General features: G+C 32.6%; 1 protein-coding gene and 1 long non-coding RNA gene across 2 annotated transcripts; both read right to left on the bottom strand.

Annotated features, from left to right (window-relative positions):
• Positions 1-1,391: 1,391 nt before the first annotated feature.
• Positions 1,392-7,112, bottom strand: LOC140044245 (hyalin-like). Its single transcript, XM_072088723.1, has 7 exons — positions 6,848-7,112; positions 6,403-6,648; positions 5,922-6,176; positions 4,912-5,157; positions 4,472-4,726; positions 3,665-3,949; positions 1,392-1,707 (listed from the first exon to the last, which is right to left on the bottom strand). The coding sequence occupies exons 1-7, from the start codon at positions 7,110-7,112 to the stop codon at positions 1,400-1,402; spliced, it is 1,860 nt and encodes a 619-aa protein (XP_071944824.1). The 3' UTR covers positions 1,392-1,399.
• A 1,912-nt stretch (positions 7,113-9,024) lies between these two features.
• On the bottom strand, positions 9,025-10,703 carry LOC140043791 (uncharacterized). The gene is made up of 4 exons (XR_011844402.1): positions 10,651-10,703; positions 9,874-10,070; positions 9,630-9,682; positions 9,025-9,333 (listed from the first exon to the last, which is right to left on the bottom strand). It is a non-coding gene; the product is annotated as an uncharacterized lncRNA (long non-coding RNA).
• Between the last annotated feature and the right edge of the window lie 16,024 nt (positions 10,704-26,727).

The raw sequence follows: 26,727 nt of genomic DNA, 5'->3' as shown, positions 1-26,727 counted from the left end.
TCTTTAAAAAATTGTATTTTTACCTTTAACTTTGATAGTAAAGTCACATGTGTCAATATTACCAGAGGAATCATCTGCTGTAAAGGTGATTGGGTAAATACCAATTGGAATCATGTCTCCTGATATATATGACGATGACACAACAGTCACTGTTTCATTACTATTATCACTTGCCAAAGGAAGATCCCAGGTGACTGTGGCATTTGGACTTCCTTCATCTGTTCTGACACTTACTAGTCCTTTATCTAATCCAATATAATTGTTTGAAGTGACATTTGTTGGGCAGGTAATCATTGGACGTTCGTTATCTAAAATATAGAATGTTCTGTTAGAGAAACATCAATAAAGATAAAGACATTTTAACTGAGAAAAGCAAATTTAAATATTGCGACATCACACGTTTAACATTTAAAAACAACATCAGATAAACTATCAATGCTTATGATTTTATTTTTAGTTATAAATAACATTAAAATACTATTTTTAATTGATTTAAAACTTAATTAAAACTATGAAAAATGTACCTTCAATTTTTTTTAAGATGTTTAAATAGGATAAAAAATGATTGTCATATCTTTAAAAATGTAAAATTGTGTATGAGTAGATAGTGAAGCATGTTGATTATTCAAATGTGTGCGTGCAAATAACACATTTAAATAATCATCCAATATTCTGACAATAAATGTTGCAAACAAATGTTTCTTATTTTCCTCGTTGTATTGTACTTTATTGATGCTCATTTTTATTTAAGTAAATTGATTTCATATTATATGCTGATAAGTCGAAACAAAAATAATAAAGTAAAAAAAAAACAAAGAAACGTGCAAACAAAATATCATCGCATATCAAAAATTCCGAAACATTGTAAACATAACTTTGAATCGTTGAATTGCACTATTTTTTTAAATGTTACCAAAGTTAATCAATACAATTTAATTCATATTAAAATATCAAGTGAGATCATATCAAATTAGATTGTATTATTTTTTAAATATTAAAAACATACCCATACATATCTAAGTAACTTAGTAAAAAGAAGAATGTTTATATAACAGAAAAGGAAATAAAATTTTGTTTAAACAATGGTCAATGTTACACAAAACATCTAAGCAAAAAAAAAAATTAGTAACAACATTATTCTCGTAGTACACTCATTACCTACTAGGCTACCTGGTGGAAGAAAGTTCAGAATTTGGCTAATAATTTTGCTATTGTTGAAATTTGAAATTGATTATTAGAATACTTTCCAGGATAGAGAATGCATGTTTCAAACTCCTGTTTTGTTAACTAGAACCTCAAATTAAACATTAGCTGATGATAATTACAATTACTACTACTAAGTAGATTTGCAACATGGAGTATGTTTATTGGTCAACTCTGTCTTACGTAACTGTACAGGTTACTCAATTGTAAGTGCACGTACGTCCGAGTTGAGAAAAACGTATTTCCTACCTTCAACAGTGATAACAAAAACACAGCTGTCATTGAAGTTACCAGATGAATCTGAGAAATTGTACTGGACTGCTGTGTCACCAATTGGAAACATAATATTACCAGAAGTGTAGTTTGATTCTAGCTCAATAAATTCTCCAGAGTTATCAGTAGCTGTCGGTTCAACCCATGTAATATTGATAGCAAATGCCTCACCAGTTGTTGTGTTAACAGTCATATTCATTGGACAATTGATAATATCTGGAGCTTCTTGATCTAAAAATTAATAATAGTGTTATTTTAAATGAAGTGTGCAACTTAAATACAAAGTCATTAGGAAATTTTGAAGCTACCAAAATAGATAGAATAAAAGCATCTTTTACATCACAAAACGAAATTGCATTGATGTACGAAACGGCTAAAGACTATGAACAAATTAGCTATTTGTAAAAAAAAAGGTTCCAAGCATGTTTAAATGTTGGTTCAACTAAATGAAACATATGAAAGTAAAACAATAAACCCTAAATAATTTATATTTTAAACAAAACTAGGTAGATTTAAACTCTTCAACAAGACGAGAAGGCCATGTTTCCGCGGCCATAATATTAACCAATTATTAATAATAACCAATTAGAAAATTTAAAAAAAAAAGGTCGTGCGCACGATCAATCATTACCGAAAAAACCAGTGAACAATACCTACAATTAATATTGTTAAGTTTTGTCAGATAATTATCTGATTTGAATAAGATAATTATCGGTTAAATTTTATTTTAATCTCGAGGCGAATTGTTTCAACTTATTTCTGCAGGAACTTTTGTATCGGCCTTTAATTAGGTTGTTGCCGCAAACGCATCGCCATGGGAGAGTTGAAATATGTGCGTGGAAAGAAATCGTTGTTTGTGCAATGTGTGAAAACAAGGCCATATACATGGCTGCAGTCGCGTGCTCAAGTTAGTGTTTACCGACCAACCGACCAATCGACCGATATAGTGAGCTGTAGAGTCGCGTTGCACGCGACTAAAAATACGCACAGGCAACATACAACTGAAATAACTAAAAGGATAGCAAGTTATAAATGTATCAAACAAAGAGTAATGTAAAGATAAATGTTATTAACATGCTGTCTTTTAATTTGAAATATTACATGTAAATACGTGAACGTGATTAGTTGAAACTGCATCACATGACTACAACTGCGAGGATCGTAAATCATATATATCCTCGAGTACGATAATATTGATTGAGTAATTTTCGCGTAATTATCGTGTCCCTGTCAATTAAACATACAAAATCCAGTAAATTCTCGAGTACGATGATATTGACTGTGTAATTTTTCGTGTGGCAACACTCGGGTTTGGCGATAAATAAACAAAAGTCATCTACTTCACTCGCGATGATTTGTCACACCATCACAAAGACAACGTTTCATCCATTGCGCAACGCAACTTCCGTAGTTGAAGAAATTAATCAACTAAACTATTTAAACTATGCATACATAGCGCTCACATTTGCTATTAGTCCTCCCTAGATGTGATGAAAGACCGTTTGTGATTGGTTAATAATCTCAGTAGTAACCTGGTACGCGCGGCGCGCTGAACATCCGGTGATTCGGCTCCTTGAAGAAGACGACTTATTATTTATTCGGCCTAGGCTTACCTGATAATAATAATATTATTATTAATTTAGGCTTATTGATGGAAATTATTCTTTTAATTTAAACGACCTAGGCCTAAGTGAATATTGTATTGCCAAGGAATCATTAATTAGTAATTATCTGTATATTATTCTTTGCAAGGTAAGGTGAATGCAACGCCTAACTAGGCAGACTTATTACAAGGAGGCCTATCTAGCACCCGACCCAGTAGTAGATATTCAACTTGTTGTTAGCTATGTAATATAAGATATCGCCTTTTATATCGGTAAAATATAAGATTTCGACAACCCCTTGGGAATGATATTATGTTCTCGGGGAATATATATTTCCCTCAGCTAGCGCTTCGGGAAATATATATTCCCTCGAACAAAATATCATTCCCTTGGGGATGTCAAATCTTATATTTAACCTCTAAGCAGGCAATATCTGTATAATAGTACACTTAAATAGTATTTAGTTTCCAATAGTAGTCTTTTAATATTAGGCTACATCAGTCATACTTTTTATTTTATTTATTATTGAATTGTTAATGATACATTTACTAGATTCTTAAATAAAGCGTATACATTTTTTGTACCTTCAATCTTGATGTTAAAGTCACATGTGCCAATATTACCAGAAGAATCAGTTGCTGTAAAGGTGATTGTGTGAATACCAATTGGGATCATGTCACCTGACTCATATGATGATGGCACAACAGTCACTGTTTCATTACTATTGTCACTTGCCAAAGGAGGATCCCAGGTGACTGTGGCATTTGGACTTCCTTTACCTGTGCTAACACCAACTAGTCCATTATCTTCTCCAATATAATTGCTTGAAGTGATATTTTTGGGGCATTCAACCATTGGACGTTCATTATCTATTAATGAAAATATAAGAACTAGTCTGAAGGAAAACAATAATCATCAATAAAAGTATGCAGTGAGAGACAACAACAACATGGATGCAACTGTTACAATAAGGTAAACTGAATTAAAGGTAAATTTAAACTTATCTCATAAAATATGAAAACAGAATTTTGAAATGAAATGTAATTTTAAAAAAGAAATCGAACATTTAAATTTGACCTGAAGTTTCAGCTCGCATAATATACGATTAACACAGGACAATTTAATTGTCAACAAGAACATTTTTAACACAACATTGTACGTAGATAGAGTAGCATGTGAAAGGCAGCGTTGGAAAGCTCATAGAGTGTATTCCAAGAGAAGTGAAGTATTGTAGAGATTTTTATGATAATAATCATGCTAATTTGAACTAAATAAAGAAGCTGTTGGATAAAAATACAATAGTTGATCAATTAACACAAATCAACAAAAAGAAAAGCTGTTTTTATTTGTTTCTCGTTTTGCCTTCCTACAGTAGTTTGATAAAAACCTACCTTCAACAGTGATAACAAAACTGCATCTTTCATTGTAGTTGCCAAAGGAGTCTGATACATTGTATTGGACTGTTGTGTCGCCAATTGGAAACATATTATCACCGGGAGTGTAATCTGCTACTGGTACAGGAGTCTCTCCAGAGTTATCTGTAGCTGTCGGTTCAACCCATGTGACATTGATTGCAAATACCTCACCAGTTGTTGTGTTAACAATCATATCCATTGGACAATTGATAATATCTGGTGATTCAGGATCTATACAAATTAATGATAACAATTATTATTTAATACTGGATATACTGGATCACATTTGTTTTTCGTTATACCTCGTTGAAAAGTATTTCTCGATTTTATTATGTAAACAGTTGACTCATTTTTTTAATAAACAAATCAAGTGAAGTGGATCAACAATAGTTATTTATTTCAGGAAACAAACATACCTTTAACTGTAACAATAAAGGAACAGATAGCAGTGTTAAATTGTGAAAGGTCAACTGCTGTGTATGTTACCAGGCTATCGCCTATTGGGAACATACTTTCTGATGTAATGGTATTTATAAATAATCTGAAGCCAGAATTGTCAGTTGCTGTGGGTTCTATCCAAGACACAGTAGCAGTTGGTAATCCATTAGTAGTGTTTACTGTTGTATCGTTTGGACAATTTTTGATAATTGGATCTTCGTTATCTGATATAATAAAAAAAAATATCAACTATAGACACTTGTTCAATAGAACATGAACCCAGTCAGCAGAATTTCCGATTAGTAAATTGTGTTGCAAATTAACAAGGGAAAAAGTACTACTTTATCAAAATGCATTTATGAAAAAGAAAGTAATGGTAGGCCTACTATGTGTTTGTAACAGAAGTATATTGTTTGATATAATCAACTGTTAACATGCTAGCCTGTTATTTGTATTAATGTATCTTTCTGAGTGGTCTAACTTTATAATAAGCATTAGCCTTTTTCAGGATCATTTTAGTATTGCGCCTCACTCTTCTAAAAATAATACTAAACTAACATTTTCCTGATTTATGATCTTAAATCTCTGAACACATCATAAGCTATACATTATTACCATTATGTGACCTTTGAAGCCCCGTAAATTGGAGGGTTACTGGTCATACTGCTAACATTTTAAGAAAATCAGAATCAAAATGTTGACGGAAAGAGAGAATTGTACAGACTAGATATAGAATTATCAATCAAGGTACTGATAAAGAACAAAGAAAGAATTGTGCAGATACAGGTGAAGATCAAATATGTTGTGATACAGTTACATGATATATATTTTATTAAAAAGTTTCCCTCTTTACTAAAATGTATAAATGTAACATCTAGTATATTATGTTTACAAACTATAAACACACAAGATGCCGCCACTATATTTTTAATAAACAACGTTTGCTAAATTTAAATTGCCTACCTACAGTAGTGTGATCAAAACCTACCTTCAACAGTGATAACAAAACTGCATCTTTCATTGTAGTTGCCATAGGAATCTGATACATTGTACTGGACTGTTGTGTCTCCAATTGGAAACATATTATCACCGGGAGTGTAGTCTGCTACTGGTACAGAAGTCTCTCCAGAGTTATCGGTAGCTGTCGGTTCAACCCATGTGACATTGATTGTAAATGCCTCACCGGTTGTTGTGTTAACAGTCATATCCATTGGACAATTGATAATATCTGGTGATTCAGGATCTATAAAAATTAATGATAACAATTATTATTTAATACTGGATATACTGGATCAAATTTGTTTCTCGTTATACCTCGTCGAAAAGTATTTCTCGATTTTATTATGTAAACAGTTGACTCATTTTTTGTGTGTTAATTTACCATACGGTATATAATAAAGAAAGGCGAATTCATAATAAACAAATCAAGTGGATCAACAATAGTTATTTATTTCATGAAACACACATACCTTTAACTGTAACAATAAAGGAACAGATAGCAGTGTTAAATTGTGGAAAGTCATATGCTGTGTATGTTACCAGGCTATTGCCTATTGGGAACATACTTCTTGTTTTAATGGTATTTATAACAAATGTTGAGCCAGAATTGTCAGTTGCTGTGGGTTCTATCCAAGACACAGTAGCAGTTGGTAGTCCATTAGTAGTGTTTACTGTTGTATCGTTTGGACAATTTTTGATAATTGGATCTTCGTTATCTAAAATAAAAATTAAAAAAAATCAACTATAGACACTTGTTCAATAGATCATGAACCCAGTCAGCAGAATTTCCGATTAGTAAATTATGTTGTAAATTAACAAGGGGAAAAAAGTACTATTTTATATATTACAATTACTAGCTAAATCAATTACCGTACTTTTAACAATACTATTTTATGAAAACAGATAATATTTTACCTACAACCTGAAGACCAAAGTCACATATGTCAATGTTACCAGAAGAATCAGTTGCTGTAAAGGTGATTGTGTGAGTACCGATTGGTATCATGTCACCTGACTCATATGGTGATGACACCACAGTCACTGTTCCATTGCCACTTGTCACAGGATGATCCCAGGTGACTGTGGCATTTGGACTTCCTTCATCTGTGCTGATACCTATTAGTCCATTTCCTTCTCCAAAATAATTGTTTGAAGTTGTATTTGTTGGGCATTCAATCATTGAACTGTTGTTATCTATTAATGAAATGCAATAAAACATATTGGTGTGTCTAAATTAAAACATTGAATAGTATATGTAACATATACAAACATTTTTAGTCGCGTGGACGCCACAGCTGTTCCAGAAATATGAATTAAGTGCAGTGCCCCCAACGTTTCATAGCGTTTTATGGAGTAGCGATTCCGAAAACATATTGTATACAAACCACATGAGGAACCCGGAAGCAATCAAGCATAAAACGACTGTTTTTTAATAGCCAATAAAAACAAATAAAGACCGCGAAAGTCAGAAAAATAATGAATATTCATTAGAACAACCCTGGATGAAGGTGAAAAACATGTTGTCGTTGTTTTATCACGTGGATTTTAAGAGGTAATGTAATTGAAAATTGTACACCCAACGCCAGTTTTTTTCTCAAGTGATACATTTAAAAAGTAGGTATAAATGTTGTTTTCCATATCAGTTTAAAAATAATTTTTTCTGTTGAATTCTTTGATTTAGTTGGATACTTTATTTTTTAGTTATCCTTGACTGTTTTAACAAGGATCGTATTCATATTGCCTGGCTGGATTTTTTCCTACGCTAGCTTATAATAGGCTATGCCCAGGCCCCATTGCGTGGTTAAAACCAGCTGTGTAAGACTAATGGCTGTTTATTTTTAACACGTAAACATGTATATTCGGGGGGCCTCAGTGACAGTTGACCTGTTATAAAGCTGATTAATTACTTGTTCCTGGTCCTAATTAAAAATTAGGCCTAGCCTAGGCCTAAAGCTTTTTTAATAATCATTCATATTGGGAGAGAGGAGTACAGAGTAGGCCAGGCTACAGGCCTAGCTAGGCCTATATTATATATAGGCTAGGCTACCTCATCAGCAGGTTAAAGGCTAGCAGCCTACCTAGCATGTCTTAGTCAAAGATCTGTAATATATTAAATAGAAAGAAGCTATATAGTACTGTGACATTAGATATTTAATCATAAATGCATATTTCTTTCATATTTGTATTGTATATTTATTATTTTGATATGCAATGAATCACAATCTAAATCAGTAAATAACATAAATTTTCGTTATCAATAAATAATTATTAATATATAAACCAAATTAAAATAAAATAACTGTTTATTTTTAACATGTAAACATGTCTATTCGGGGGGCCTAAATGACAGTTGACCTGTTATAAAGCTGATTAATTACTTGTTCCTGGTCCTAATTAAAAATTAGGCCTAGCCTAGGCCTAAGCTTTTTTAATAATCATTCATATTGGGAGAGAGGAGTACAGAGTAGGCCAGGTTACATGCCTAGCTAGGCCTATACTATATATAGGCTAGGCTACATCATCAGCAGGTTAAAGGCTAGCAGCCTACCTAGCATGTCTTAGTCAAAGATCTGTAATATATTAATAGAAAGAAGCTATAGAGTACTGTGACATTAGATATTTAATTATAAATGCATATTTCTTTCATATTTGTATTGTATATGCAATCACAATCTAAATCAGTAAATAACATCAATTTCCGTTATCAATCAATAATATATATAAACCAAATTAAAATAAAATAACTTCCAAAAAATTAAATTAAATTACAATTCATATACCATTTGTTAAATATTTACAAAATCATTGTTCTAGCAATAACACAAAAAAATACTACCATTCATATGGTATACTGTACATATAATATGCAATACTATAACAATTAACTGAGAAATAGCAAACTATTCCTCAACTTTTCTGCACTTAGTTACCGGCCTAGTTACTTCATGCTGGATCTCAGGTGAAATAAACGTCAGATGTGACTTCATGATTTCCCACAAAACTCTTTCCATGGTACTGCTGTCGAGGAATTTATTTTTTCTAAATACCTCGACCATTTTTGTACATAGAGTTCCAGTTTCAAATCTCTCTGGTTCATAGTAGTTCGCTATATAAAATATATAAAAGAAATATGGCATTCATTTTTATAGTATTGCATGTTTTAGACATAATTTTAAAGGTATATAATGTAGGACTGACCAAGTCTTTGACCTCTTGTTCTTTTAGATTTATTATGTGGCCAGTCTCTGCAATCTTACTATGCTGTTTTGTCACAAGTGACACTGAGAGTTCATTTCTTAAATGCTCAAGATTCTCTTCTAAAGACTGGATTTTAATCATTGTACTTTGTAGCATGTCGATGTACTGCAGCTTCTGATTTTCTCTTTCTCCTAGATGATCACCTGAGATTAAACAATATTGGTCAACCAAATAAATGTCAATCTGCATAAAAAATGAGCATCAACATTATTATATTTTCAAAATGTTAACAACTATTTCTTGTAGCAGATAATGATAATATATGGATAATTCATAGGAAAATAAGTTCCAGCCAAAGGTTTGCTTTATTATGCATAAAAATAGGATAAACAATTTTGAAATTCTATGCTCAAATGGACAATGTATATTTAAAGAGCAACTTGACCAATTGAGTTATTATGTAATGTCAATGTAAAGTTGAAACAACATTTGAATTTACCAGTCAAGATGTCAGCATCCTGTCGCATGTTGAATATTATAACATATTGACACCTGGAAAAATAGTTGATTGAGGAAATATTTAATAAAGAAAAGAGGTATATTTATAAATTACTGTAACAATTGTTTGTTTCGACAGTTATTTTATACTAACATTGTTCTTTAATATGAAGTACAAACACACATTTCATTGTTTGGAGTGTGTATTAAACTTTCTAAAGAGGTGGTTATGATTATTTACCTACCCTGTTTAATTCAATGTCTACCAGGTATGGCCTAACAACACTGTGCGATATTATTTTGCTTCTTTTTTTTTCACTGCCATGGTCTACAAAAAACTTGTAGTCATGATTGTAGGCCTTGAGATGTCTACAGGCTTGAGGAACATTGTTGGTTCTGATGTCATCTTGATTACAAAAACAATAGATGCAACTGTACTTTCCTTTAAAAATAAATCAATTTTTTAATCTACAGTACTTCAGTTTTGTGTCCAAACAAATCCAAACAAGAGAGCTAATAGTCAAAATATTAAAACATTATTATACAAATGTATTACTATTAAGGCCTAGCCTAGGCTGTGACTGTCACTCAGTCACACCAGCTAGCCTAAAAATGCACCAGGAAAGCAATAATTATTATTATAAACACATGCCATTAATTATTTGGTAACAGTTATAATGATTAAATTTAGGATTAGGGTAATTAAAGGTTTAATTATTACGAATTTTCTATGTTTCGGCCTAGCTTTATTCTAGGCCCACATTACCGTCACGGTCATCGCGGGCGTCAACGCACTTTCTAAGCCTATCGCCAAACCGTTTTCTCGCCGACAACAATAACAATGTATAAAGGGGTTGCAAAATATGCGAGTTTTACTAAAAACTGAACCAGGCTATATTAACAAAACTAGTATTATTTTGTTTATATAATAATGATGGACTATATTCTAGTTCGTTCTTTTTCTAAAAAAATTAATTATATCCACAAAAAAAGTAAAGAATACAATGATATTTTCTACTTACGATTGTTTACCATTTCTTTACACAGTTTATCTTGACTTCCTGGTTTATGTGCTGGAGATTATTTCAGTAAAATGGACAATATCGTCGTTTATTTATTAATTTATAGTAAAGAAACAATAAAATATTTATTTTTTAATTGAACATACACTTTTTTTAATCATTTAGTTTTGTATAAAATGTTTTACTACATAAAAACTCACGATAGCGAAATTTAATTTGGCGTTCGCGAAATAATGGTTTGTAAACAAAAATTATATGTCCGCGCGACTCGGGAGAGCCTCGTCTGCTAACACTGAGGGCGCTTGACTTTTTCTGATATCTTAACACTAGTTGAAACAGCTGTGACGCGACTCTATAGTTCACTATGTCGGTCGGTCGGTCTATCTGTCTGTCGGTCTGTCGGTCTATGCGTTTTAGCACACGACTTATGGCTGTTGACCTTGTTTAAAACAAGGTTTGATCTTTATATGGTAATACAATTGTAACTTTTTATAAATTTTAGAAATACAGACATATTTGTTAGTAGGCATATTAGTAGGCATAATATTCATTATTTAAATAGTAGTACTCTTTTTTTTACTTAGACATACTTAGGCATCAATATTGCCTTTACGTATTATAGATGAATATTCATAGATGCTAAACTTCTTAGAATTTTTGTGAATAAACGTTCTGAAAATGTAAAATTTCACATAAAAAATTAATGTTTGTAGTTAAAGAGGAATGAATTCGTTGTATTTAATGTGAATGCTCTTGTTATTTTTTAAAAAGGTTTATAGATATTGAACAGTTATGATTGATCATTACATGTATGTAATTTTAATATAATCAAGCCCTATCAGTGGCGAGAGAGAAAGAGAGAGGGCGTGCTGGAAGAGAGAGAGAGGGTGGGGGGAGGGGAGGGGGAGATCACATGACAGTGTATATGTATTTTTTTAAACAGTTTTTACACATTTATTTACTTCCACCAAGGAGGTATATGTAATCGATCGTGTTTGTTTGTTAGCAGGATTACTCAAAGTAATTACAAGATCTTTACCAAAATGAAATACTGATAGATATGTGGTGAAGGACCACTCCATTCAATTTTGGAGGCAATCCGGACCACGGTCCCAATTCTGGACCACTTTTTAGTATAGTTTTCAGACCTGCTAGTGTTAATAGATAGGACCGAATTTTCAAAAGCCGTTGAGGCAGTCTTAAAGTAACAAGTAAACTGAAATTGCATTTTCTCGAGAACTAATTGTCCAAAAACTTCATTTTTGTACAAGAGGAAAGAGTTTTAATTTGTAATTTTTTCTTTTAAATTTAATGGACAGGCTTTTTTATACGAGTGTAGTTTTAAAAAACCTATTCCTTTTCAAATTCACCCGTTTGTTTTTGGCATTGCTGTTCTATTGTCAACTGAAACTATTGTACTTGAACCAACGTTGTTACACCAAATTCGCATACACATGCTTGTAGTGAAATTAACCTAAATCACACACAGCATTAAGACACACATAAATATATATATATTTTTCCCAGAGAAATCTTATATAGGAGAATTTTACAGTAGGCGGAGGTATGCACTCTCGGAGTGGCTTTCTAGTTTGTTATTGCAATTTGATTTCGATTATTTTGAAGTTTCACATAGGTACACGTCAGGGACGATCGCAGAACTATTTTAAGGGGGTTGCCCACGAGTCCAGGACCGTTGACAACAAGATTTTTTTACCACAGGCCTCCCATGGTAGGGCCTTTGGCGAAGCGAATTTTGTTAAATGACACCCCTAGATGGCCAGAAATGGTACTCTCGCACGTACAATTCACGATAAATGGCACCCATAGTTTGCCGAAAATGGCACTCTATATCGGGCTACCAAACAGCAATACCATCGTATCCAGCCTTTTAACGTCAGAGGAAGTCTCCGACGAATGTACATCCGGTAAGCTCATAAATTCTGGCAATTATAATCAATAAATAAAAAATCCTAAATTCATTTTCATTTTATCCACTATAAACTGTACAAACAGTGTTGCGTAAATTAAACTACCGTACACTTCAGAAAAGAAAATATGATCGAAATGAACAAAAAGAAGCAATTAAACATTGTTATTTCAAAGTTTGAGACTTCCGTAATTACTACGGAAATTTGGCCCAATATTACGGACATAAAATGAAGATAAATAGGGTACTACGGAAATGATGGGGAATCTCCGGCAAAAATGCAATAATTATGGACAAATCTACGACCCATGTGACGGGGTTTTCCACGAACACAGTGTGTGTTGTGTGGCCTTTCGTACCTTCTCATGAAGCACACAAGCAATTCATTCTCAACATGTTCAGATGATATATCCATACACATAAATACGCTGACAGCCGGCGGTTGTGTGCGGTATTGTAATGCTGGTTAATTTTACGCTGCAGTCTGTCAATTTACATAGGCTCTTCCAAAACAGGACTTCTATAACATTAATGGTTATTACATATGATAAAATGGGATCTAAATTTTAATTTAGTGACAGAAAAAAAACATTTAGCATGGAATTAATTGTGTTACCCGGGCAATTGGGGCAACCTCCCTGTGTCCGCCCCTGCACGTAGTACATTCATTTATAGACATTTAAATGTCCCATATCGTTCAATCTTTCGTGAACCCTTAATCCCAGTGGCAGGTGACAGATTAAAATTCACCTGATTGCTTTCCTTGAAATCATTGTAAAGGAGCTTTCTTTAAACACAATGCCTTCGGAATGAACAATATATAAATATTGACGATAACGTACATACTGTATAGTTACAGTACTAAGAAACGTTACATGGCTTTTCAGTTTTTTTATTTGATTATAACGTTGACATTTTATTTAACACAAACTTTAGTAATAGTAAATCAAGCTATATATAATATAATAGTACTCAATGTACACTTGATAGGTAGTCATATGTTTGCAGAATTTCTTAATTGATGAAATGCTAATATAACAAAAATAGAAATGCATACAATGAAGATATGGAATTTTTGTAGCAAACAAGGGTAACTAATTTAACTCAAGTATATAGAGGCTGTTAATTAAAATAATTATGAAGTGCAACGAATCTTTTTATAAGGAACACTCATATGTCCAGATATGAATGTCTTAAAATACTGTTAATAAATTATCCAAGTAACATTTTAGAACAGTGGTTGCCTGGTGTGATTTTGATGCATTATGAAATCATATCATGCACCTAAATAATTTATTTAAAAGTGAACTATAGTAAATGTAATAATGTTGCTAACAATGTTTAAAAATAATTATATTGACGTTGGGGCGGCTAATGTTTCATCTTCGGGGCATTTCACAGTATTTGTTTGTTACGGATGGGACATTTTTGAGAATATAACTAGACATATCTTAGAAATAAAAAAGAATACCAGATTCAAAGTAGAATAAATGTATACATATATGGCCAATGTTAATTATGAAGGTTTACGTATTGTAATATTTCTCCTCATTTAAAAGAGATTTTAAAATTTGTTTTGTATTATTATGTTGGCAGATAGTTGTTTTAGATAACTGAATGTTAATTATAAAAATGTAACTGCAAATTTATTAATAAATTGAATTTGTTAGTGGATCCAAGTTGCATCTGAAATGTTCTTCTATCCTTGCTTGGATTTAATATTACTGTAGGCCTACTTCTATTAAAATTCAATCTTAATTATTTATTATCTGATTTATAAAAGGTTCTTGGTTGCAAATTCACAAAGAATGAAATCTACAAAGTGATGACCGCACCCAATACTCCCATTCATACTGGTCATGAATGTTGTTTTATTTTATTTTATTTTATTTTTATTTTATTTTATTCTCATCCAACAGCGAGTAACCCGCCAATTAAAGGATGGATAAACTATTTAATAATTTCACAAGACAAACATATACACAAGATGCTCTACATAAACAAAGACTTATTATTAAGTCTTTGGGAGTGGAGTTGTAAATTGTCATGAGAAAAAACCCTGACATATGACAGGACTTGAACCCAGGACCCTTAGATTGGTAGCCAAGCATCATAGCCACCAAGCCACAGCTCCACTCAATGTGTTTTGGATGTAGGTATTGTTCTTTTGTGGATTGTTATTTTAAATACAGACCAGATTACTAAACAACAGTTAACACATTTGTACAGTACTTGCCAGCCTACAGTACACAAAATCTATTGCAATTTAATATCCTTAGGAGTTGAAAATTAAGATTTAAAATTAAGAATTAAATAACAATTTTGGAGCCATTACTTCAATAAACACAAGTAAGGAAAAACCCCCAATCGAAATGTCTAAGAAAGTAACAATTTTGAAATGCAAATATGAAATTAATAAATAATAATTTTTTTTAAATACTTAATTATGAACAATTGAAGCTTATTGTGAAATAAAAAGTTAACTACAGTATATTTATGGGGGAAACTGTTAACAAGATGCATGGTTTTATGAAATGAAAAGGATTTAAATGATATGTCCCGTCCTTAACAAAACATCGTGTCAGTCCCGTTCCTACGAAAAATGTCATCAATATATTTTTGAATATGATATTTTTACCAAAAGTTTCAAAATATTTGTTTATAATGTATTGCATATAGTTTTTAAAAGGAGAAAACAAAATATTAAATTGTGGTATCAATACTTTTAACTAAAATGTAAAAAACACATAAAGCTATTATTAAAATGTTGCGGATGGGACAATTATGAATTTTGAAATGTATATATGAAATTTAATAGCAAAATATGTGTTATAAAATGCTTGACTATGTACAATAGGGACATAGAGTAACTATATCTGGCAAATATTTTTTTAAAATATTCATGGTTTGTGAAATAATTAGGATTTAAATGATATTTCCCGTCCGTAACAATATACAGTATTTTTTTAATTTTTGAGGATAAAATAGGATATAGGTAGAGGGGCAATGTACCAGCAGCTTTCTAAACATAAATAATACTAACGATCCCTCAAATCTAAACTTTACTGACCCAATTAAAACAAAAATACGGGTCTCATACTTTTGAGATTTCTTAGAAAACAATGAAGATTAATTAAGATACGAGTCTAAATAGATAACATACTCACTTTGTGAATTGACAAGATTATTCAGAAGTCCAAATATCACAATAAAAATTATTAATGACATTATAGCGCTTACGCAGCATTGATCATAAGCAAACCCGAATTAAGATGTGTTCTATATTTGTACGATACCAGATATCGACGGTAATCTGTAATATCTGTTTGAACAGGAAATAACAAGGTTATGAACTTTGTTGTTTGAAATCATTTTGTCTGGCATGTACTTTTAAAATAACCTAATTTGTATCTTCTATCATTCATGTACAACAATACATAAAGCTTAAAATTTTACACCTTTTGACTTTGAAAAGAACTTCTACGAAACCACTTCTTCAAATAGCACGGTTCATTGTTCGCCTCGCCCACTTTCAATAAGGAATGTCTGACACTACGCAATTTCGCAAGTTAAGGAAGGTCGATATAAAAATGATACGTAATAATACCAATATTAATGAAATATAGGCATATACAATTATTTTATATCAAATCAAAAAAGAAATCCAGATAATGTGCAATATGCTTACCTTTAAAACCCATCGAGAGTGCATTGAATTATGTTACTTTTAATTTGGGTGTGATTTCCAATAATGAAATTAAATCAAAGGTACTGGGACTACTAGTTAAACAAGAAGCAATATGGATTAATTAACTAAAGCTAACATTGTGGATTTTCTGCAGTAAAATCTGAATAGCACAAATAAAAATCTTTAAATTATTCCTGCAACTGATTCCAGAACAAGGCCAACAGCCATTAAGTCGCGTGCTACAATGCATAGTGATACCGGACCGACAGACAAACAGACCGACAGACAGACCGACAGACAGACGGACCGACCGACATAGTGAACTATACTGACCGAAATTACTGAACATGTTTAAAAATGTTGAAATGTTTAAAAACATTTATATTTTTTTAATTTACACGTGCGTAGCCTGTCACTTTTGACGTGCTCGTATAACGTAATTTCGAGTTGAAAAGTAAGTCAAGAAAACAGAAATCGGGCAAAAAGAGTGCGCAATAACATTTAACGCGCAGTGCGCGCGCAAAAATCTGCGCACTCATGGCAATTTTGTAAACGCTTAAAATTGCCTGAAACGTACTCTTATTTCATCGAAAATAAATTTTTAAAATTTTAAGCGCGCGTACGCATGCGTTACATGCGCTACGCACGTAATTGTATTGCCATATGATGATTTATGCCCTGAAATTTATGAGTACCAAATTTTATTTAATTGTGATTCATGGTTGTTAAGATAATAATTACAAACGTGATTTCGTTAAATCGTGCGTAGACCGCGTAATTTTTTATTGCGCACCGTGAAAACATAACCACATCGATTCCTGGCCATAAGGAATATTCTGTGAAAAATTGACTTAGCTAGAGTAAACTGATATCAAGATAAGGTCATAAAGCGATAAAACGCATAGTGATACCGGACCGACAGACAGACAGACAGACCGACAGACAGACAGACAGACCGACCGACCGACATAGTGAACTATAGAGTCGCTTCCACGCGACTAAAAAGTTAGGTGTAGCTTACACGTTAATCATCGTCGGATAGTTGGTTCTGTAGCTATATTGCTCCGGTATCATAGGAAGATATGTTATACCATAACCTAACCCATTACCTACCTACATGATAGAAGGAAATGTTAGTATTACCAAACATTCCTATGACACCGAGCAAATGGTCGTATGTGGAGAGCCAACACCGAGAATAAAACGTGCAACGTACACAAAGTACAAAACGTGTAACGTACAAAAAGTACATATACATGTATGAATATGTAAAGTTCCACTAACTATTACAATAATTTGTTTCTATTGATTACAAACAGTTGACATGAATGTGCCTAATGGGCTTTTACCATAATATACTGTAAATAAAGACGATAAACTTATAGAGATATTCGTACAAAGAAGTCACGCAATTCAATACGAACAATATGTACATATATATGAATATGTAAAGTTCAACGAACTGTTACAATAATTTGTTTCTATTGATTACAAACAGTTGACAGGAATTTGCCTAATGGGCTTTTACCATAATATACTGTAAATAAAGACGATAAAGTTATAGAAATATTCGTACAATAGAAGTCACGCAATTCAATACGAACAATATGTTCAACCATTTGAACTACTTCCAAATGGCATCTCAATTTTAGTTTTTTCTAGTTAATCAACTTTATCTGGTTCAAACTGATTTATTAGGAATCCCAATGTCTGATCCTTTTGTCCGATTTACTAAAGTAACACAACGTAAATGTAGTGAAATCACAGTAATACCAGTCCTCTCTATCATACAATGGAATGTATCAAATTGACATGTAATAAGATTTAATATAGGCCTACATTTATAAGAAATGTTCGTAAGGATAGTGGAATAGCTCAATTGATTGAGACCATTAATACTATATAAAGTAAAAGAATATTATAAATACAGTGCTTATCAACATGCCTGTGAATTCTACTAGAGTAAGCTACATTATAGCTCTCTAGTTAAGCCTCTAAACTCTAGGCATCAGCTAGCTTTAAGGTTCAACGTAAGCTTCTAAGCTCAGACTCAGCTCACCTTCAGGCTTCTAAATATATCTCTTCGTTCTTGTTTTCTTTTCTTACACAAAAAGCAAACTAAATCAAGCATGATTAATTTGTATATACATATACCACCTTAGCTAAAGAATACAGAGAAATTAACACGAGAATACATTGTTCAAGTACATTGTAAGTGCTGACAGTAATCTTTCTTTCATTTCTGATCAAAAGTTTGGTAAGCAAGTTTATGACCTTTTGTTTGAAATCGAGGAATAAATAATGCGTCCGGAAATAACTTTACCGCCGACGCCGATGAAACCCATCATTTCGTTTTATTTTCCTAAGAGAGAAATATGGAACAATATCGTAATAGTGAGAACTAATTTTATCAAATCTACGCTTCGCAGTACGTCTGAGATAGGTAGTTAGCTACCTCAAAATATCAATTTTACCTACCAATTAATTGAATTGTTATAATGCAAAATCCGGTGTTACCACTTCCATCAGTAGCTGTATATGTGAGATTAGTCTCTCCTATTGGAAAGTTAGCCGGTGATGTCTCAGCTGGTTCAGTCTGTCTGGCCTCCGATATAGTGACAGAAGATGCATCAGTTGGCATGGGTGCATTCCACGTTGCCTCAGTCATATTAGAGTCACTTGTATTAACACTAAAGGTCCAGCTGGACAATTTGGGTAGTTAGGGATCACCAGCATCTGATAATTATAATATTTTTAAAAAGAAAGATTATAAAAAAGAAATTGTTAAAGATGAGGTTGATGATGATGTGTAACAATAATAATAATAATGTACCACTATGGTGATGACAATAATAATACACTCACCAAGAAATGTTAAAGAAAATCCACACGTAACATCCGTTTTACCAGTGGCCGACGATGTGCATTTACTCCAAAGTTTACAACAATATCTGGACTATAGGTGGGCGATGATGTTACCTGGACACCTGCAGTCATTCCGTTTCAATAGGGTGCTGTAATCACTGGAATAGTGTATGGATAAGGAAATGAGTCATATCATTATCATTTCTTTCTTTATTTATCCAACAATTAAAAAACAAATACATAAATATAACATTATAATATATAAAACATTTAAATAATTGGATAAAAAGGAAGATTACCAGTATACCACTATTCGTATTTAAAGGTTCATCGTAATTACAACGAATGACTCTAGATAACAACTTGCTGACTACAATCACAGAGGATGTTGGACTCCAAAATCGGACTCAATTACAGCTTCTAAATTTGGCGTACAACAATTATTTGTGTAACTGTGATTTAGTGTGGTTTAGAAAATGGATTGGGAAAACGAATGTTACACTTCAAAACATCAACACCACAAAATGTATCCCTTATCAAGAAAAAGAATACAAGCAAATAATGGACTTTAATCCGGATGAACTAAACTGCAGCAAATTTGAAAAAAATCTTTAAATATACAATTCCATCTGTTTCGGCTGGGCTTATTGTTGTAATTGTGTGTGCAGTCTTTTACCGCTACAGATTCTAATAAGGTAAGGTATTATAAATGCCTGCTATTATGTATACGCAAAAAAACAAAAAGTTAAATATCGATATCTGATTAGTTAGTTTTTTTTTCAACAGACTTTTAAAGGGGAATTCTGGGTTTTACTATAGACTAGTTATAATTAGCAATACTTATGTTTACAAATATTCCAACTCTCTCATTCGAGCTATATTAGCTATACCATTCCGGTAGGTCGAGTCGACCTTCAATCAAATACTGTACATCGTTCATGTTGTGATTATAGACGGTGTATACTCGACCCGACCAGTTTGGTATTGTATACTGTATCTGATTATCACGTGACGATGCCAGGCATGCTTCACTGGGCGCTTATATAAATTGAAACTTTTACCGTTCAAGAGACAAACTATTCATTTTAAACCCGGTACTCCCCTTTAATATAGACCTATTTAATCATATTAAAGTACTTTGCACTCAATTTATTATTATCAGTTAAAACATATTTTATTTTATAGTTGTTTATTTATAATTTAATTTAGCATATAAGCTATAGGCTTAATATAATTAAGTTATTCTTTTAAGATATTAACTTTATCATCATCTATATTATATAAATTATTTGTAATAATTATTCATTGGTTGGAGGTACATACCTAATTGGTGACAGTGGCTTAGGCTGCTTTTGTGCTTTCCTGTCAGCTAGTGACTATGATTTTATATTTCATTTGCGTTGTGTTTGTTTAATTTGTTGATTTGTATTATATTTTGTAAAATGTATCTTTTGTCTGAATAAATAATAATAATAATAATATTAAATGTAGCATTTTATAAATTTTTAAACTGTACGTTTTTCTTTTTTTTCAATCTTCAAATCAAATATATTGCTAAAGATCATTTAATTGTAAGTAAGTTAATATACTAAAAGCAGAAGCCAGATGCAATTATTTTATGAATTATGTTGCATTATGTTAATATTCAATGAATTTTATTTATTTCAATGTTGGCTTTGGAACCAACGACGGCGCCTTCGTAAACAATACCAGCGAATTTGCAACTAATGACCTCCTCCCATCAACGGAGAAAATATTCGGTATGACGTGTTTGTCTGTTACAACAGCAAAGACATACAATGGGTTCTTGATGTTTGGCAGCCATCGATGGAGGAGCAACGGAATTTCAAACTGTGCGTTGACTATCGTGACTTCGTATACTACTTATAATACTACAATCTAGACAATATAAACGCCGACTGGTGGACAAACATAAACAAGAGCAATTAAATACAGACTATATAATGCGACGAAAATATAATGGAAACCTTGTTTAAATTAATATAGAAACATACTCACTACTGCTTATTCACCATGGTGCATTGATTATATATTTAACTAATACCATTGACGATTTGCTTGTCCTTTTTAAAGTGCAAGTTCATTCCTTCACGTTCAGAACCAAATCCGACCATTTTGCATGGTATCTGCATATTAATAAAACGTGTTGGCGACAAACTGATGTCACTAATATGTAATATAACCTTGCAAAATAAATGTTTATTATAATGTATAGAATTAACTAAATTAAAACAAACATATTTAAAAATATATATACTTAAAACTTGAATTGCATCACTGTTATTGTTAAATTCGACGCAAGCCACAAATGAAAATAATAGTAGGCCGGTCCGCGATTTTTTTTTTCGTACATAAGTTGGGGACCCCCTCATGAAACGTCACAAAATAAACATGAATAATTCATCAGTTAAATTTTCTTGTTCCGTGTGCACCCAAGCGTATAGCAACAAGAAGTGATTACACAAGCAAGTGCGGAACGATTCTAGGCCTATCTCCGCTGTTGTTGCGGCGTGCGATTTCATAGAAGAATAGCGGCGTTTTGTGTGGATTGTCGAAATAATCAGCCTTTAGTTTGTGGTGTTTTTAATATAATTTATTACTAAAGAATTACGTGTTAAAATTATAGTTTCTATTAATACTATTATATTATTATTATTACTGCCTTTCCGCTGAAAAGTCTGCCGACATTTCCGCTTGGGCTGCTCCGTAAATCTCTTTTACTAGTTTCTTCCAGTCTGATCTTTCATTGGCTAGTTCTTTAAGTTGTTTCATGTCTTTCTTTGTTTTCAATTGTCCGGGATACTTAATGTCTGTATTAGGCCTAATTATTAGTCTCTAAACCCATGTCTATTCTAGTAGTAGCTGTGTGGGTGTGTGTTGGTATGACACAATCCGAGTACTATAAGTCAGCAAAATTAAACAATAAACATTACACAAAAATACATTTTTTATTCTCGTGGGTCTAATCTTCCCATCTCATGTGTTCATATACGCGCATTTTTTAAGTTCCCTTGAGTACATGCATATTATTTGATAATAAAATAGCAGAATTAAAAAAAATACAGTACACAAATTATACACATTCTTTATTCTTGTGGGTCTAAGCTTTCTTTGGGCTATGTCCAATGAATTACTACTTAGTTTAATGTCTTGCCTAGCTGTCGATTAGCCTCGACTCGACACATTTTGTGTGAAGAAGAGTGCGCGAAGGCAATCACGTGAATTGACTTAGAATCCTAGGCCTACTGTAGAAAGTATCGTATCGCAGTTGTGTAATCACTTCTTGTTGCTATACGCTTGGGTGCACACGGAACAACAAATTTAACTGATGAATTATTCATGTTTATTTTGTGACGTTTCATGAGGGGTCCCCTACTTATGTACGAAAAAAAAAATCGCGGCCGGTCCCATAACTTAAACAAGTAAAACATTTGTTACATTAAAAACAATGTGAAACATACATTAGCACAGCCTATGTATAGGAGGTCTAAAGTGAGGAAGAAGGCGCACCCAGAGACTCTAGACGCACCCTGGAATAAGCGTTATTGTAACCTGACTTTGAGAATCATGAGTATTTCAAACGTTAAACTTCACTGTGCTGAGAATATAAACAAGCAGACAAACATCAGCAATACGTAGGTAGTTAGAAATATAAAGTAAAGACATTAAAAACATAAGAATGCCTGTTATTATTTTGATAAACTACATGCGCGCGCATTCAGGATGTAAGGAGTGGTGACGTCTCTAGTCCAATCGCTGATTTGTTTAAATATAATTAATATGTGAATAAAGTGAAAGCTATCTACGACATGATAAAACAGAACAGGGTGTGGTTGCTCAGTGAACAAGCAGTCGATGTTATTGCCGTATAACGCCTAGCAACAATTAAATATCTTGCAGTATAATGCAACACGCCCATACTATAGCACTTAATAGACAACGTCATCGAACCATATTTAACAACGTATTGGGGTGTACATATAATTTCAGAACAATCGCGAGATTTACGATATCGTAGCGTGCACTCGCTCTACACTCACAAGTGCATGGCAAAAACTCATGAGGTAGATTTTGCCATGCACTTGTGACGTAACAGCAATTTACGGCGACGTCTGTACGGCGAGCGCGTGTGGCGATATCCTAAATCTCGCGATTGTTCTGAAATCATAATGTACATCGCTAATACGTTGTTAAAATATGGTTCTCGGTCATGTTGTCCTTTAAGGCTGAGTTAACCAAATTTCAATACATGTACATGGAGGATGCATATTTTAAGATCTGTGCTACTCGCAGAGCACAGATTTTTAAGCTTTTTTTATTTCTAATTGTTATCTTTTTAAGGTCAGCATTTCGTTGAAAATTGACACTATTGATCAACAATAGGCCCGCGCATTGTGCAATGGATAATTCACCCGTAAAGTGCACTGTCTCTAACTGATCTGCTACCGTGGTCTAAATCCGAACGCTAAAGTTTGCATGGCCTAGCATTAGACATTCCAAGTTTCATACTACAGTATTTGTATATTAACATATTTGGCTCTTAATGAAATCTAAAAAGATGGAAAAATATTAAAGAGAGAAAATATAAAAGAAAGTGTATTATCAATTCTCTAAAAACACACAGAACAAATGAAATAATGCAATAAAAAAGTGTACAATGTCATTTCACTTTCGATAATTCTAAACATATACTATTAAATATCCATGATTACTTAAAGTAATGCAAATAAAGAAATGTTCGGGCTTAATCTTATAACTTATAAAATCCATCATTCTTATACCTTTTTATTCAGAATATTCATTGCCAAAAATAACAAAAATTATTAAGTCCAAAAAATGTTTCATTATCACAGTATATATGACAAATAAAAAAAAATACTAAGTCAGTGATACGTATTGTTTCATCTCTTGAGCAATTATCAAATGTGACTGAAATAAAAGACAAATTATTTACACAGTATCGAATGTACAATGCATTTTCCGAATTGTCTGTTTCTTTTATCTTTTGACTTTTTGCTCACCTTTAGAAACACTTTTTATTGCTGGTTGTGATGGTATTTAGATTTTAAAATTCACATTTAATAATGAATCTATAACATTCATACAGTAGATTGCTTTTTAAACGTACATCTTCAAACAATATAATTATAAATAAATATCAACATTCAAGACATTTTAATTTAGGTTACAACATATATTTTATTTATAGTAAAATGTCAATAATACGTCAGTACAAAAAAAAAACATAGAAAAATCGGAAATTAAATCATCACAATAAAAACTGAAAAACGGTTTACAGTTATAGTAAACCATTTAATAAAACATTTGCCAGCCTTTTGCAGTAAATCCACCATTATCTAACTTCTACGCGTCCTTGATTAGCTAAACTACTACCAACAAGACGTATTTTCGAGGTCTTAGCTAAAAATAGTAAAATATAAATGTTTCAATCAGTGGCGTATAGCAGATCTTGAGACGCCAGTTTTGGTTATTTTTGTTTTTGTCTTTTTTCACCACCTCAACGTGATCTTAGATTTATGCTACGCTATTTAAAATTGGTTGTAACAGAAACGGAGAATTCATGAGACCATTATCACCTGTCGGATTTAGACCAAGTCTTTGCCATTCCTTTCGGTTCTGTGCTGTCCTAGCCCAATTAGTTTCTAAATAAGATATGTCATTCAACCATCTGTGTTTTTGTCTTCCCCTTCTTGTTTTGCCGATTTTCGCCTACCATTCTGTCAATTGTTGGTCCATCTGTTGTCCTCTCTTCTTGCTATATGACCAGCCCATCACCATTTGGCTTCTTTTACTTTGTCCCTTAGTCCTATGTTTATTTTGTTACATACTGTGACCCCATTTGTCTTTCCATCGCTCTTTGTACAGTGATGAGATTTTGTTCTCTAAACTTAGTTGAAGTCCAGGATTCACAACCTTCACATGTCATTGTAGGAAGCACACATGGGTTGAAAATCCGCCTTCTGTGTACTATTGCGGTTTTCCTGTCACACAGGATGTCTGCCAAAGCAGCTCCGGCCAGCCTTTACTCTGATAAGAACTTCATCTCAACCATTTTAACTGTCTGGCGCAGATACTTGTCATTTTCAATCTCTATGTTATAATTATTTGTAAATAGGGCCTACTATGTTTTTCCTTTGTGTAGGCCTATTTTTAAGCCAATATTCTTACTTTCTCTATTTATTAGATAGATTTCCATATCCTCGACTGATGTAGTTGTCAGAGCATCCGCAAATCTAAGGTCAATTCCACTTTCTCTGTCAATGCTGGATGGACCACCCTCATAAAATATTGTTGAAATAAAAAATGTTGATTCCATTTTCCTCAAGATTCAGATTCTATGCTGAAGATTTTAGGTGATAATGTCTCTTCTTGTCTGACACCTATTTACTGTATGTGTATGGGTTTGGATACATTAATTTTAATATAAAAACAATTTAATGTAATGTTTGACTTTAGTGTAAAGCCTAGATTAAGATATCAGTGAAAGAATTTCCTAGGCTGGGTTGCTCAGTGGATTGGTCATCGTTAACCCAAATAATAAAATCAAATAAAATCAAATCAAGGTATGTTTGCCCCAAGATGTCGGCCAACAATATGACTACATTTTATGTTGCCAGATCTATGTAAAAGCTTTACATTTCACACATGCATTGTATACAGTCAAACCTTACCCACCGCTGAAAAAGGGGTCGTTTTGACCTGGTTTGCCATGTTTATGATATTTCGTGTGCTAATCGAGTCGAATGCAGTTTTAATGATGCACTCTTGGCGTTCCATATCTGTTCAGAATCTTTAGAATGATGGGTTGTCCAATTCTAGGTCGTCCAATTCGAGGTCGCCCGGGTCGTTGGCAGGGGCGGATTTAGGGGAGGGGGTCCCCAACTTATGTACGAAAAAAAAAATCGCGGGCGGGTCGGCCCCGGTTTTCCCCTTTTGTAATATATATATATATTTTTTATTTATTTTATTCATTTCGGCAATAAACATAAAATAATAGTTACAAAAACATAGAAAAAGAAATCATATATATATTATCCACCCATTTACATACGATTTTATCAACGATTTTACAGGAAAAGGGGGTACAAATCAACATTAAAAATCGTTAAAAATTTTTTTAAAGTTGAACCATGGATTAAAGAATAGAAGGATAGTATGCATCAACGTGAGATCAAGCGCGGACCGCCCACAATGTTACAGTTTAAAGATGTATTGTCCCTTGAAACACAAAAATGAAGGTCAAAATATTTTAAATTTAAAGTGGCCATATCAAAGTAATATTAAAGTTATTCACTTTAAGTCGAAAATTCGAGCTAAAAACAACAAGTTTACGTAATTAACAGGTAAATTAGTTTGATTACATTTTATCTGGAAAATCGTCGCGAGCGAAAGTAAACAAAGATTTCAAACCATGAGTACGCATTATGCATATGCTAATTAGGATTGTTTACAACTCGTCACGGTTGAGAAGGTATTTTCACACAGATCATAAGGAAGTTTTATGATTATGCATACAGAGTAGCCAAACAAGCGCGTTTCATTATGGGATATG

Source organism: Antedon mediterranea, chromosome 3 (assembly GCF_964355755.1).
Source record: "Antedon mediterranea chromosome 3, ecAntMedi1.1, whole genome shotgun sequence".
NCBI classification, from domain to species: Eukaryota; Metazoa; Echinodermata; class Crinoidea; order Comatulida; family Antedonidae; genus Antedon; species Antedon mediterranea.
The sequence above is the reverse complement of the archived record's forward strand: the minus strand, read 5'-3'. Positions and strand labels throughout refer to the sequence as shown.

Bases quoted from the DNA above. Each gene is read 5' to 3' on its own strand.
- LOC140044245 (XM_072088723.1), bottom strand. From the start codon at position 7,112: ATGATTGAATGCCCAACAAATACAACTTCAAACAATTATTTTGGAGAA. The intron at 5,158-5,921 runs GTAGGTTTTGAT...TTATTATATCAG, and splicing joins TTTTGTTATCACTGTTGAAG to ATAACGAAGATCCAATTATC. The intron at 3,950-4,471 runs GTAGGTTTTTAT...TTTCATTAATAG, and splicing joins TTTTGTTATCACTGTTGAAG to ATAATGAACGTCCAATGGTT.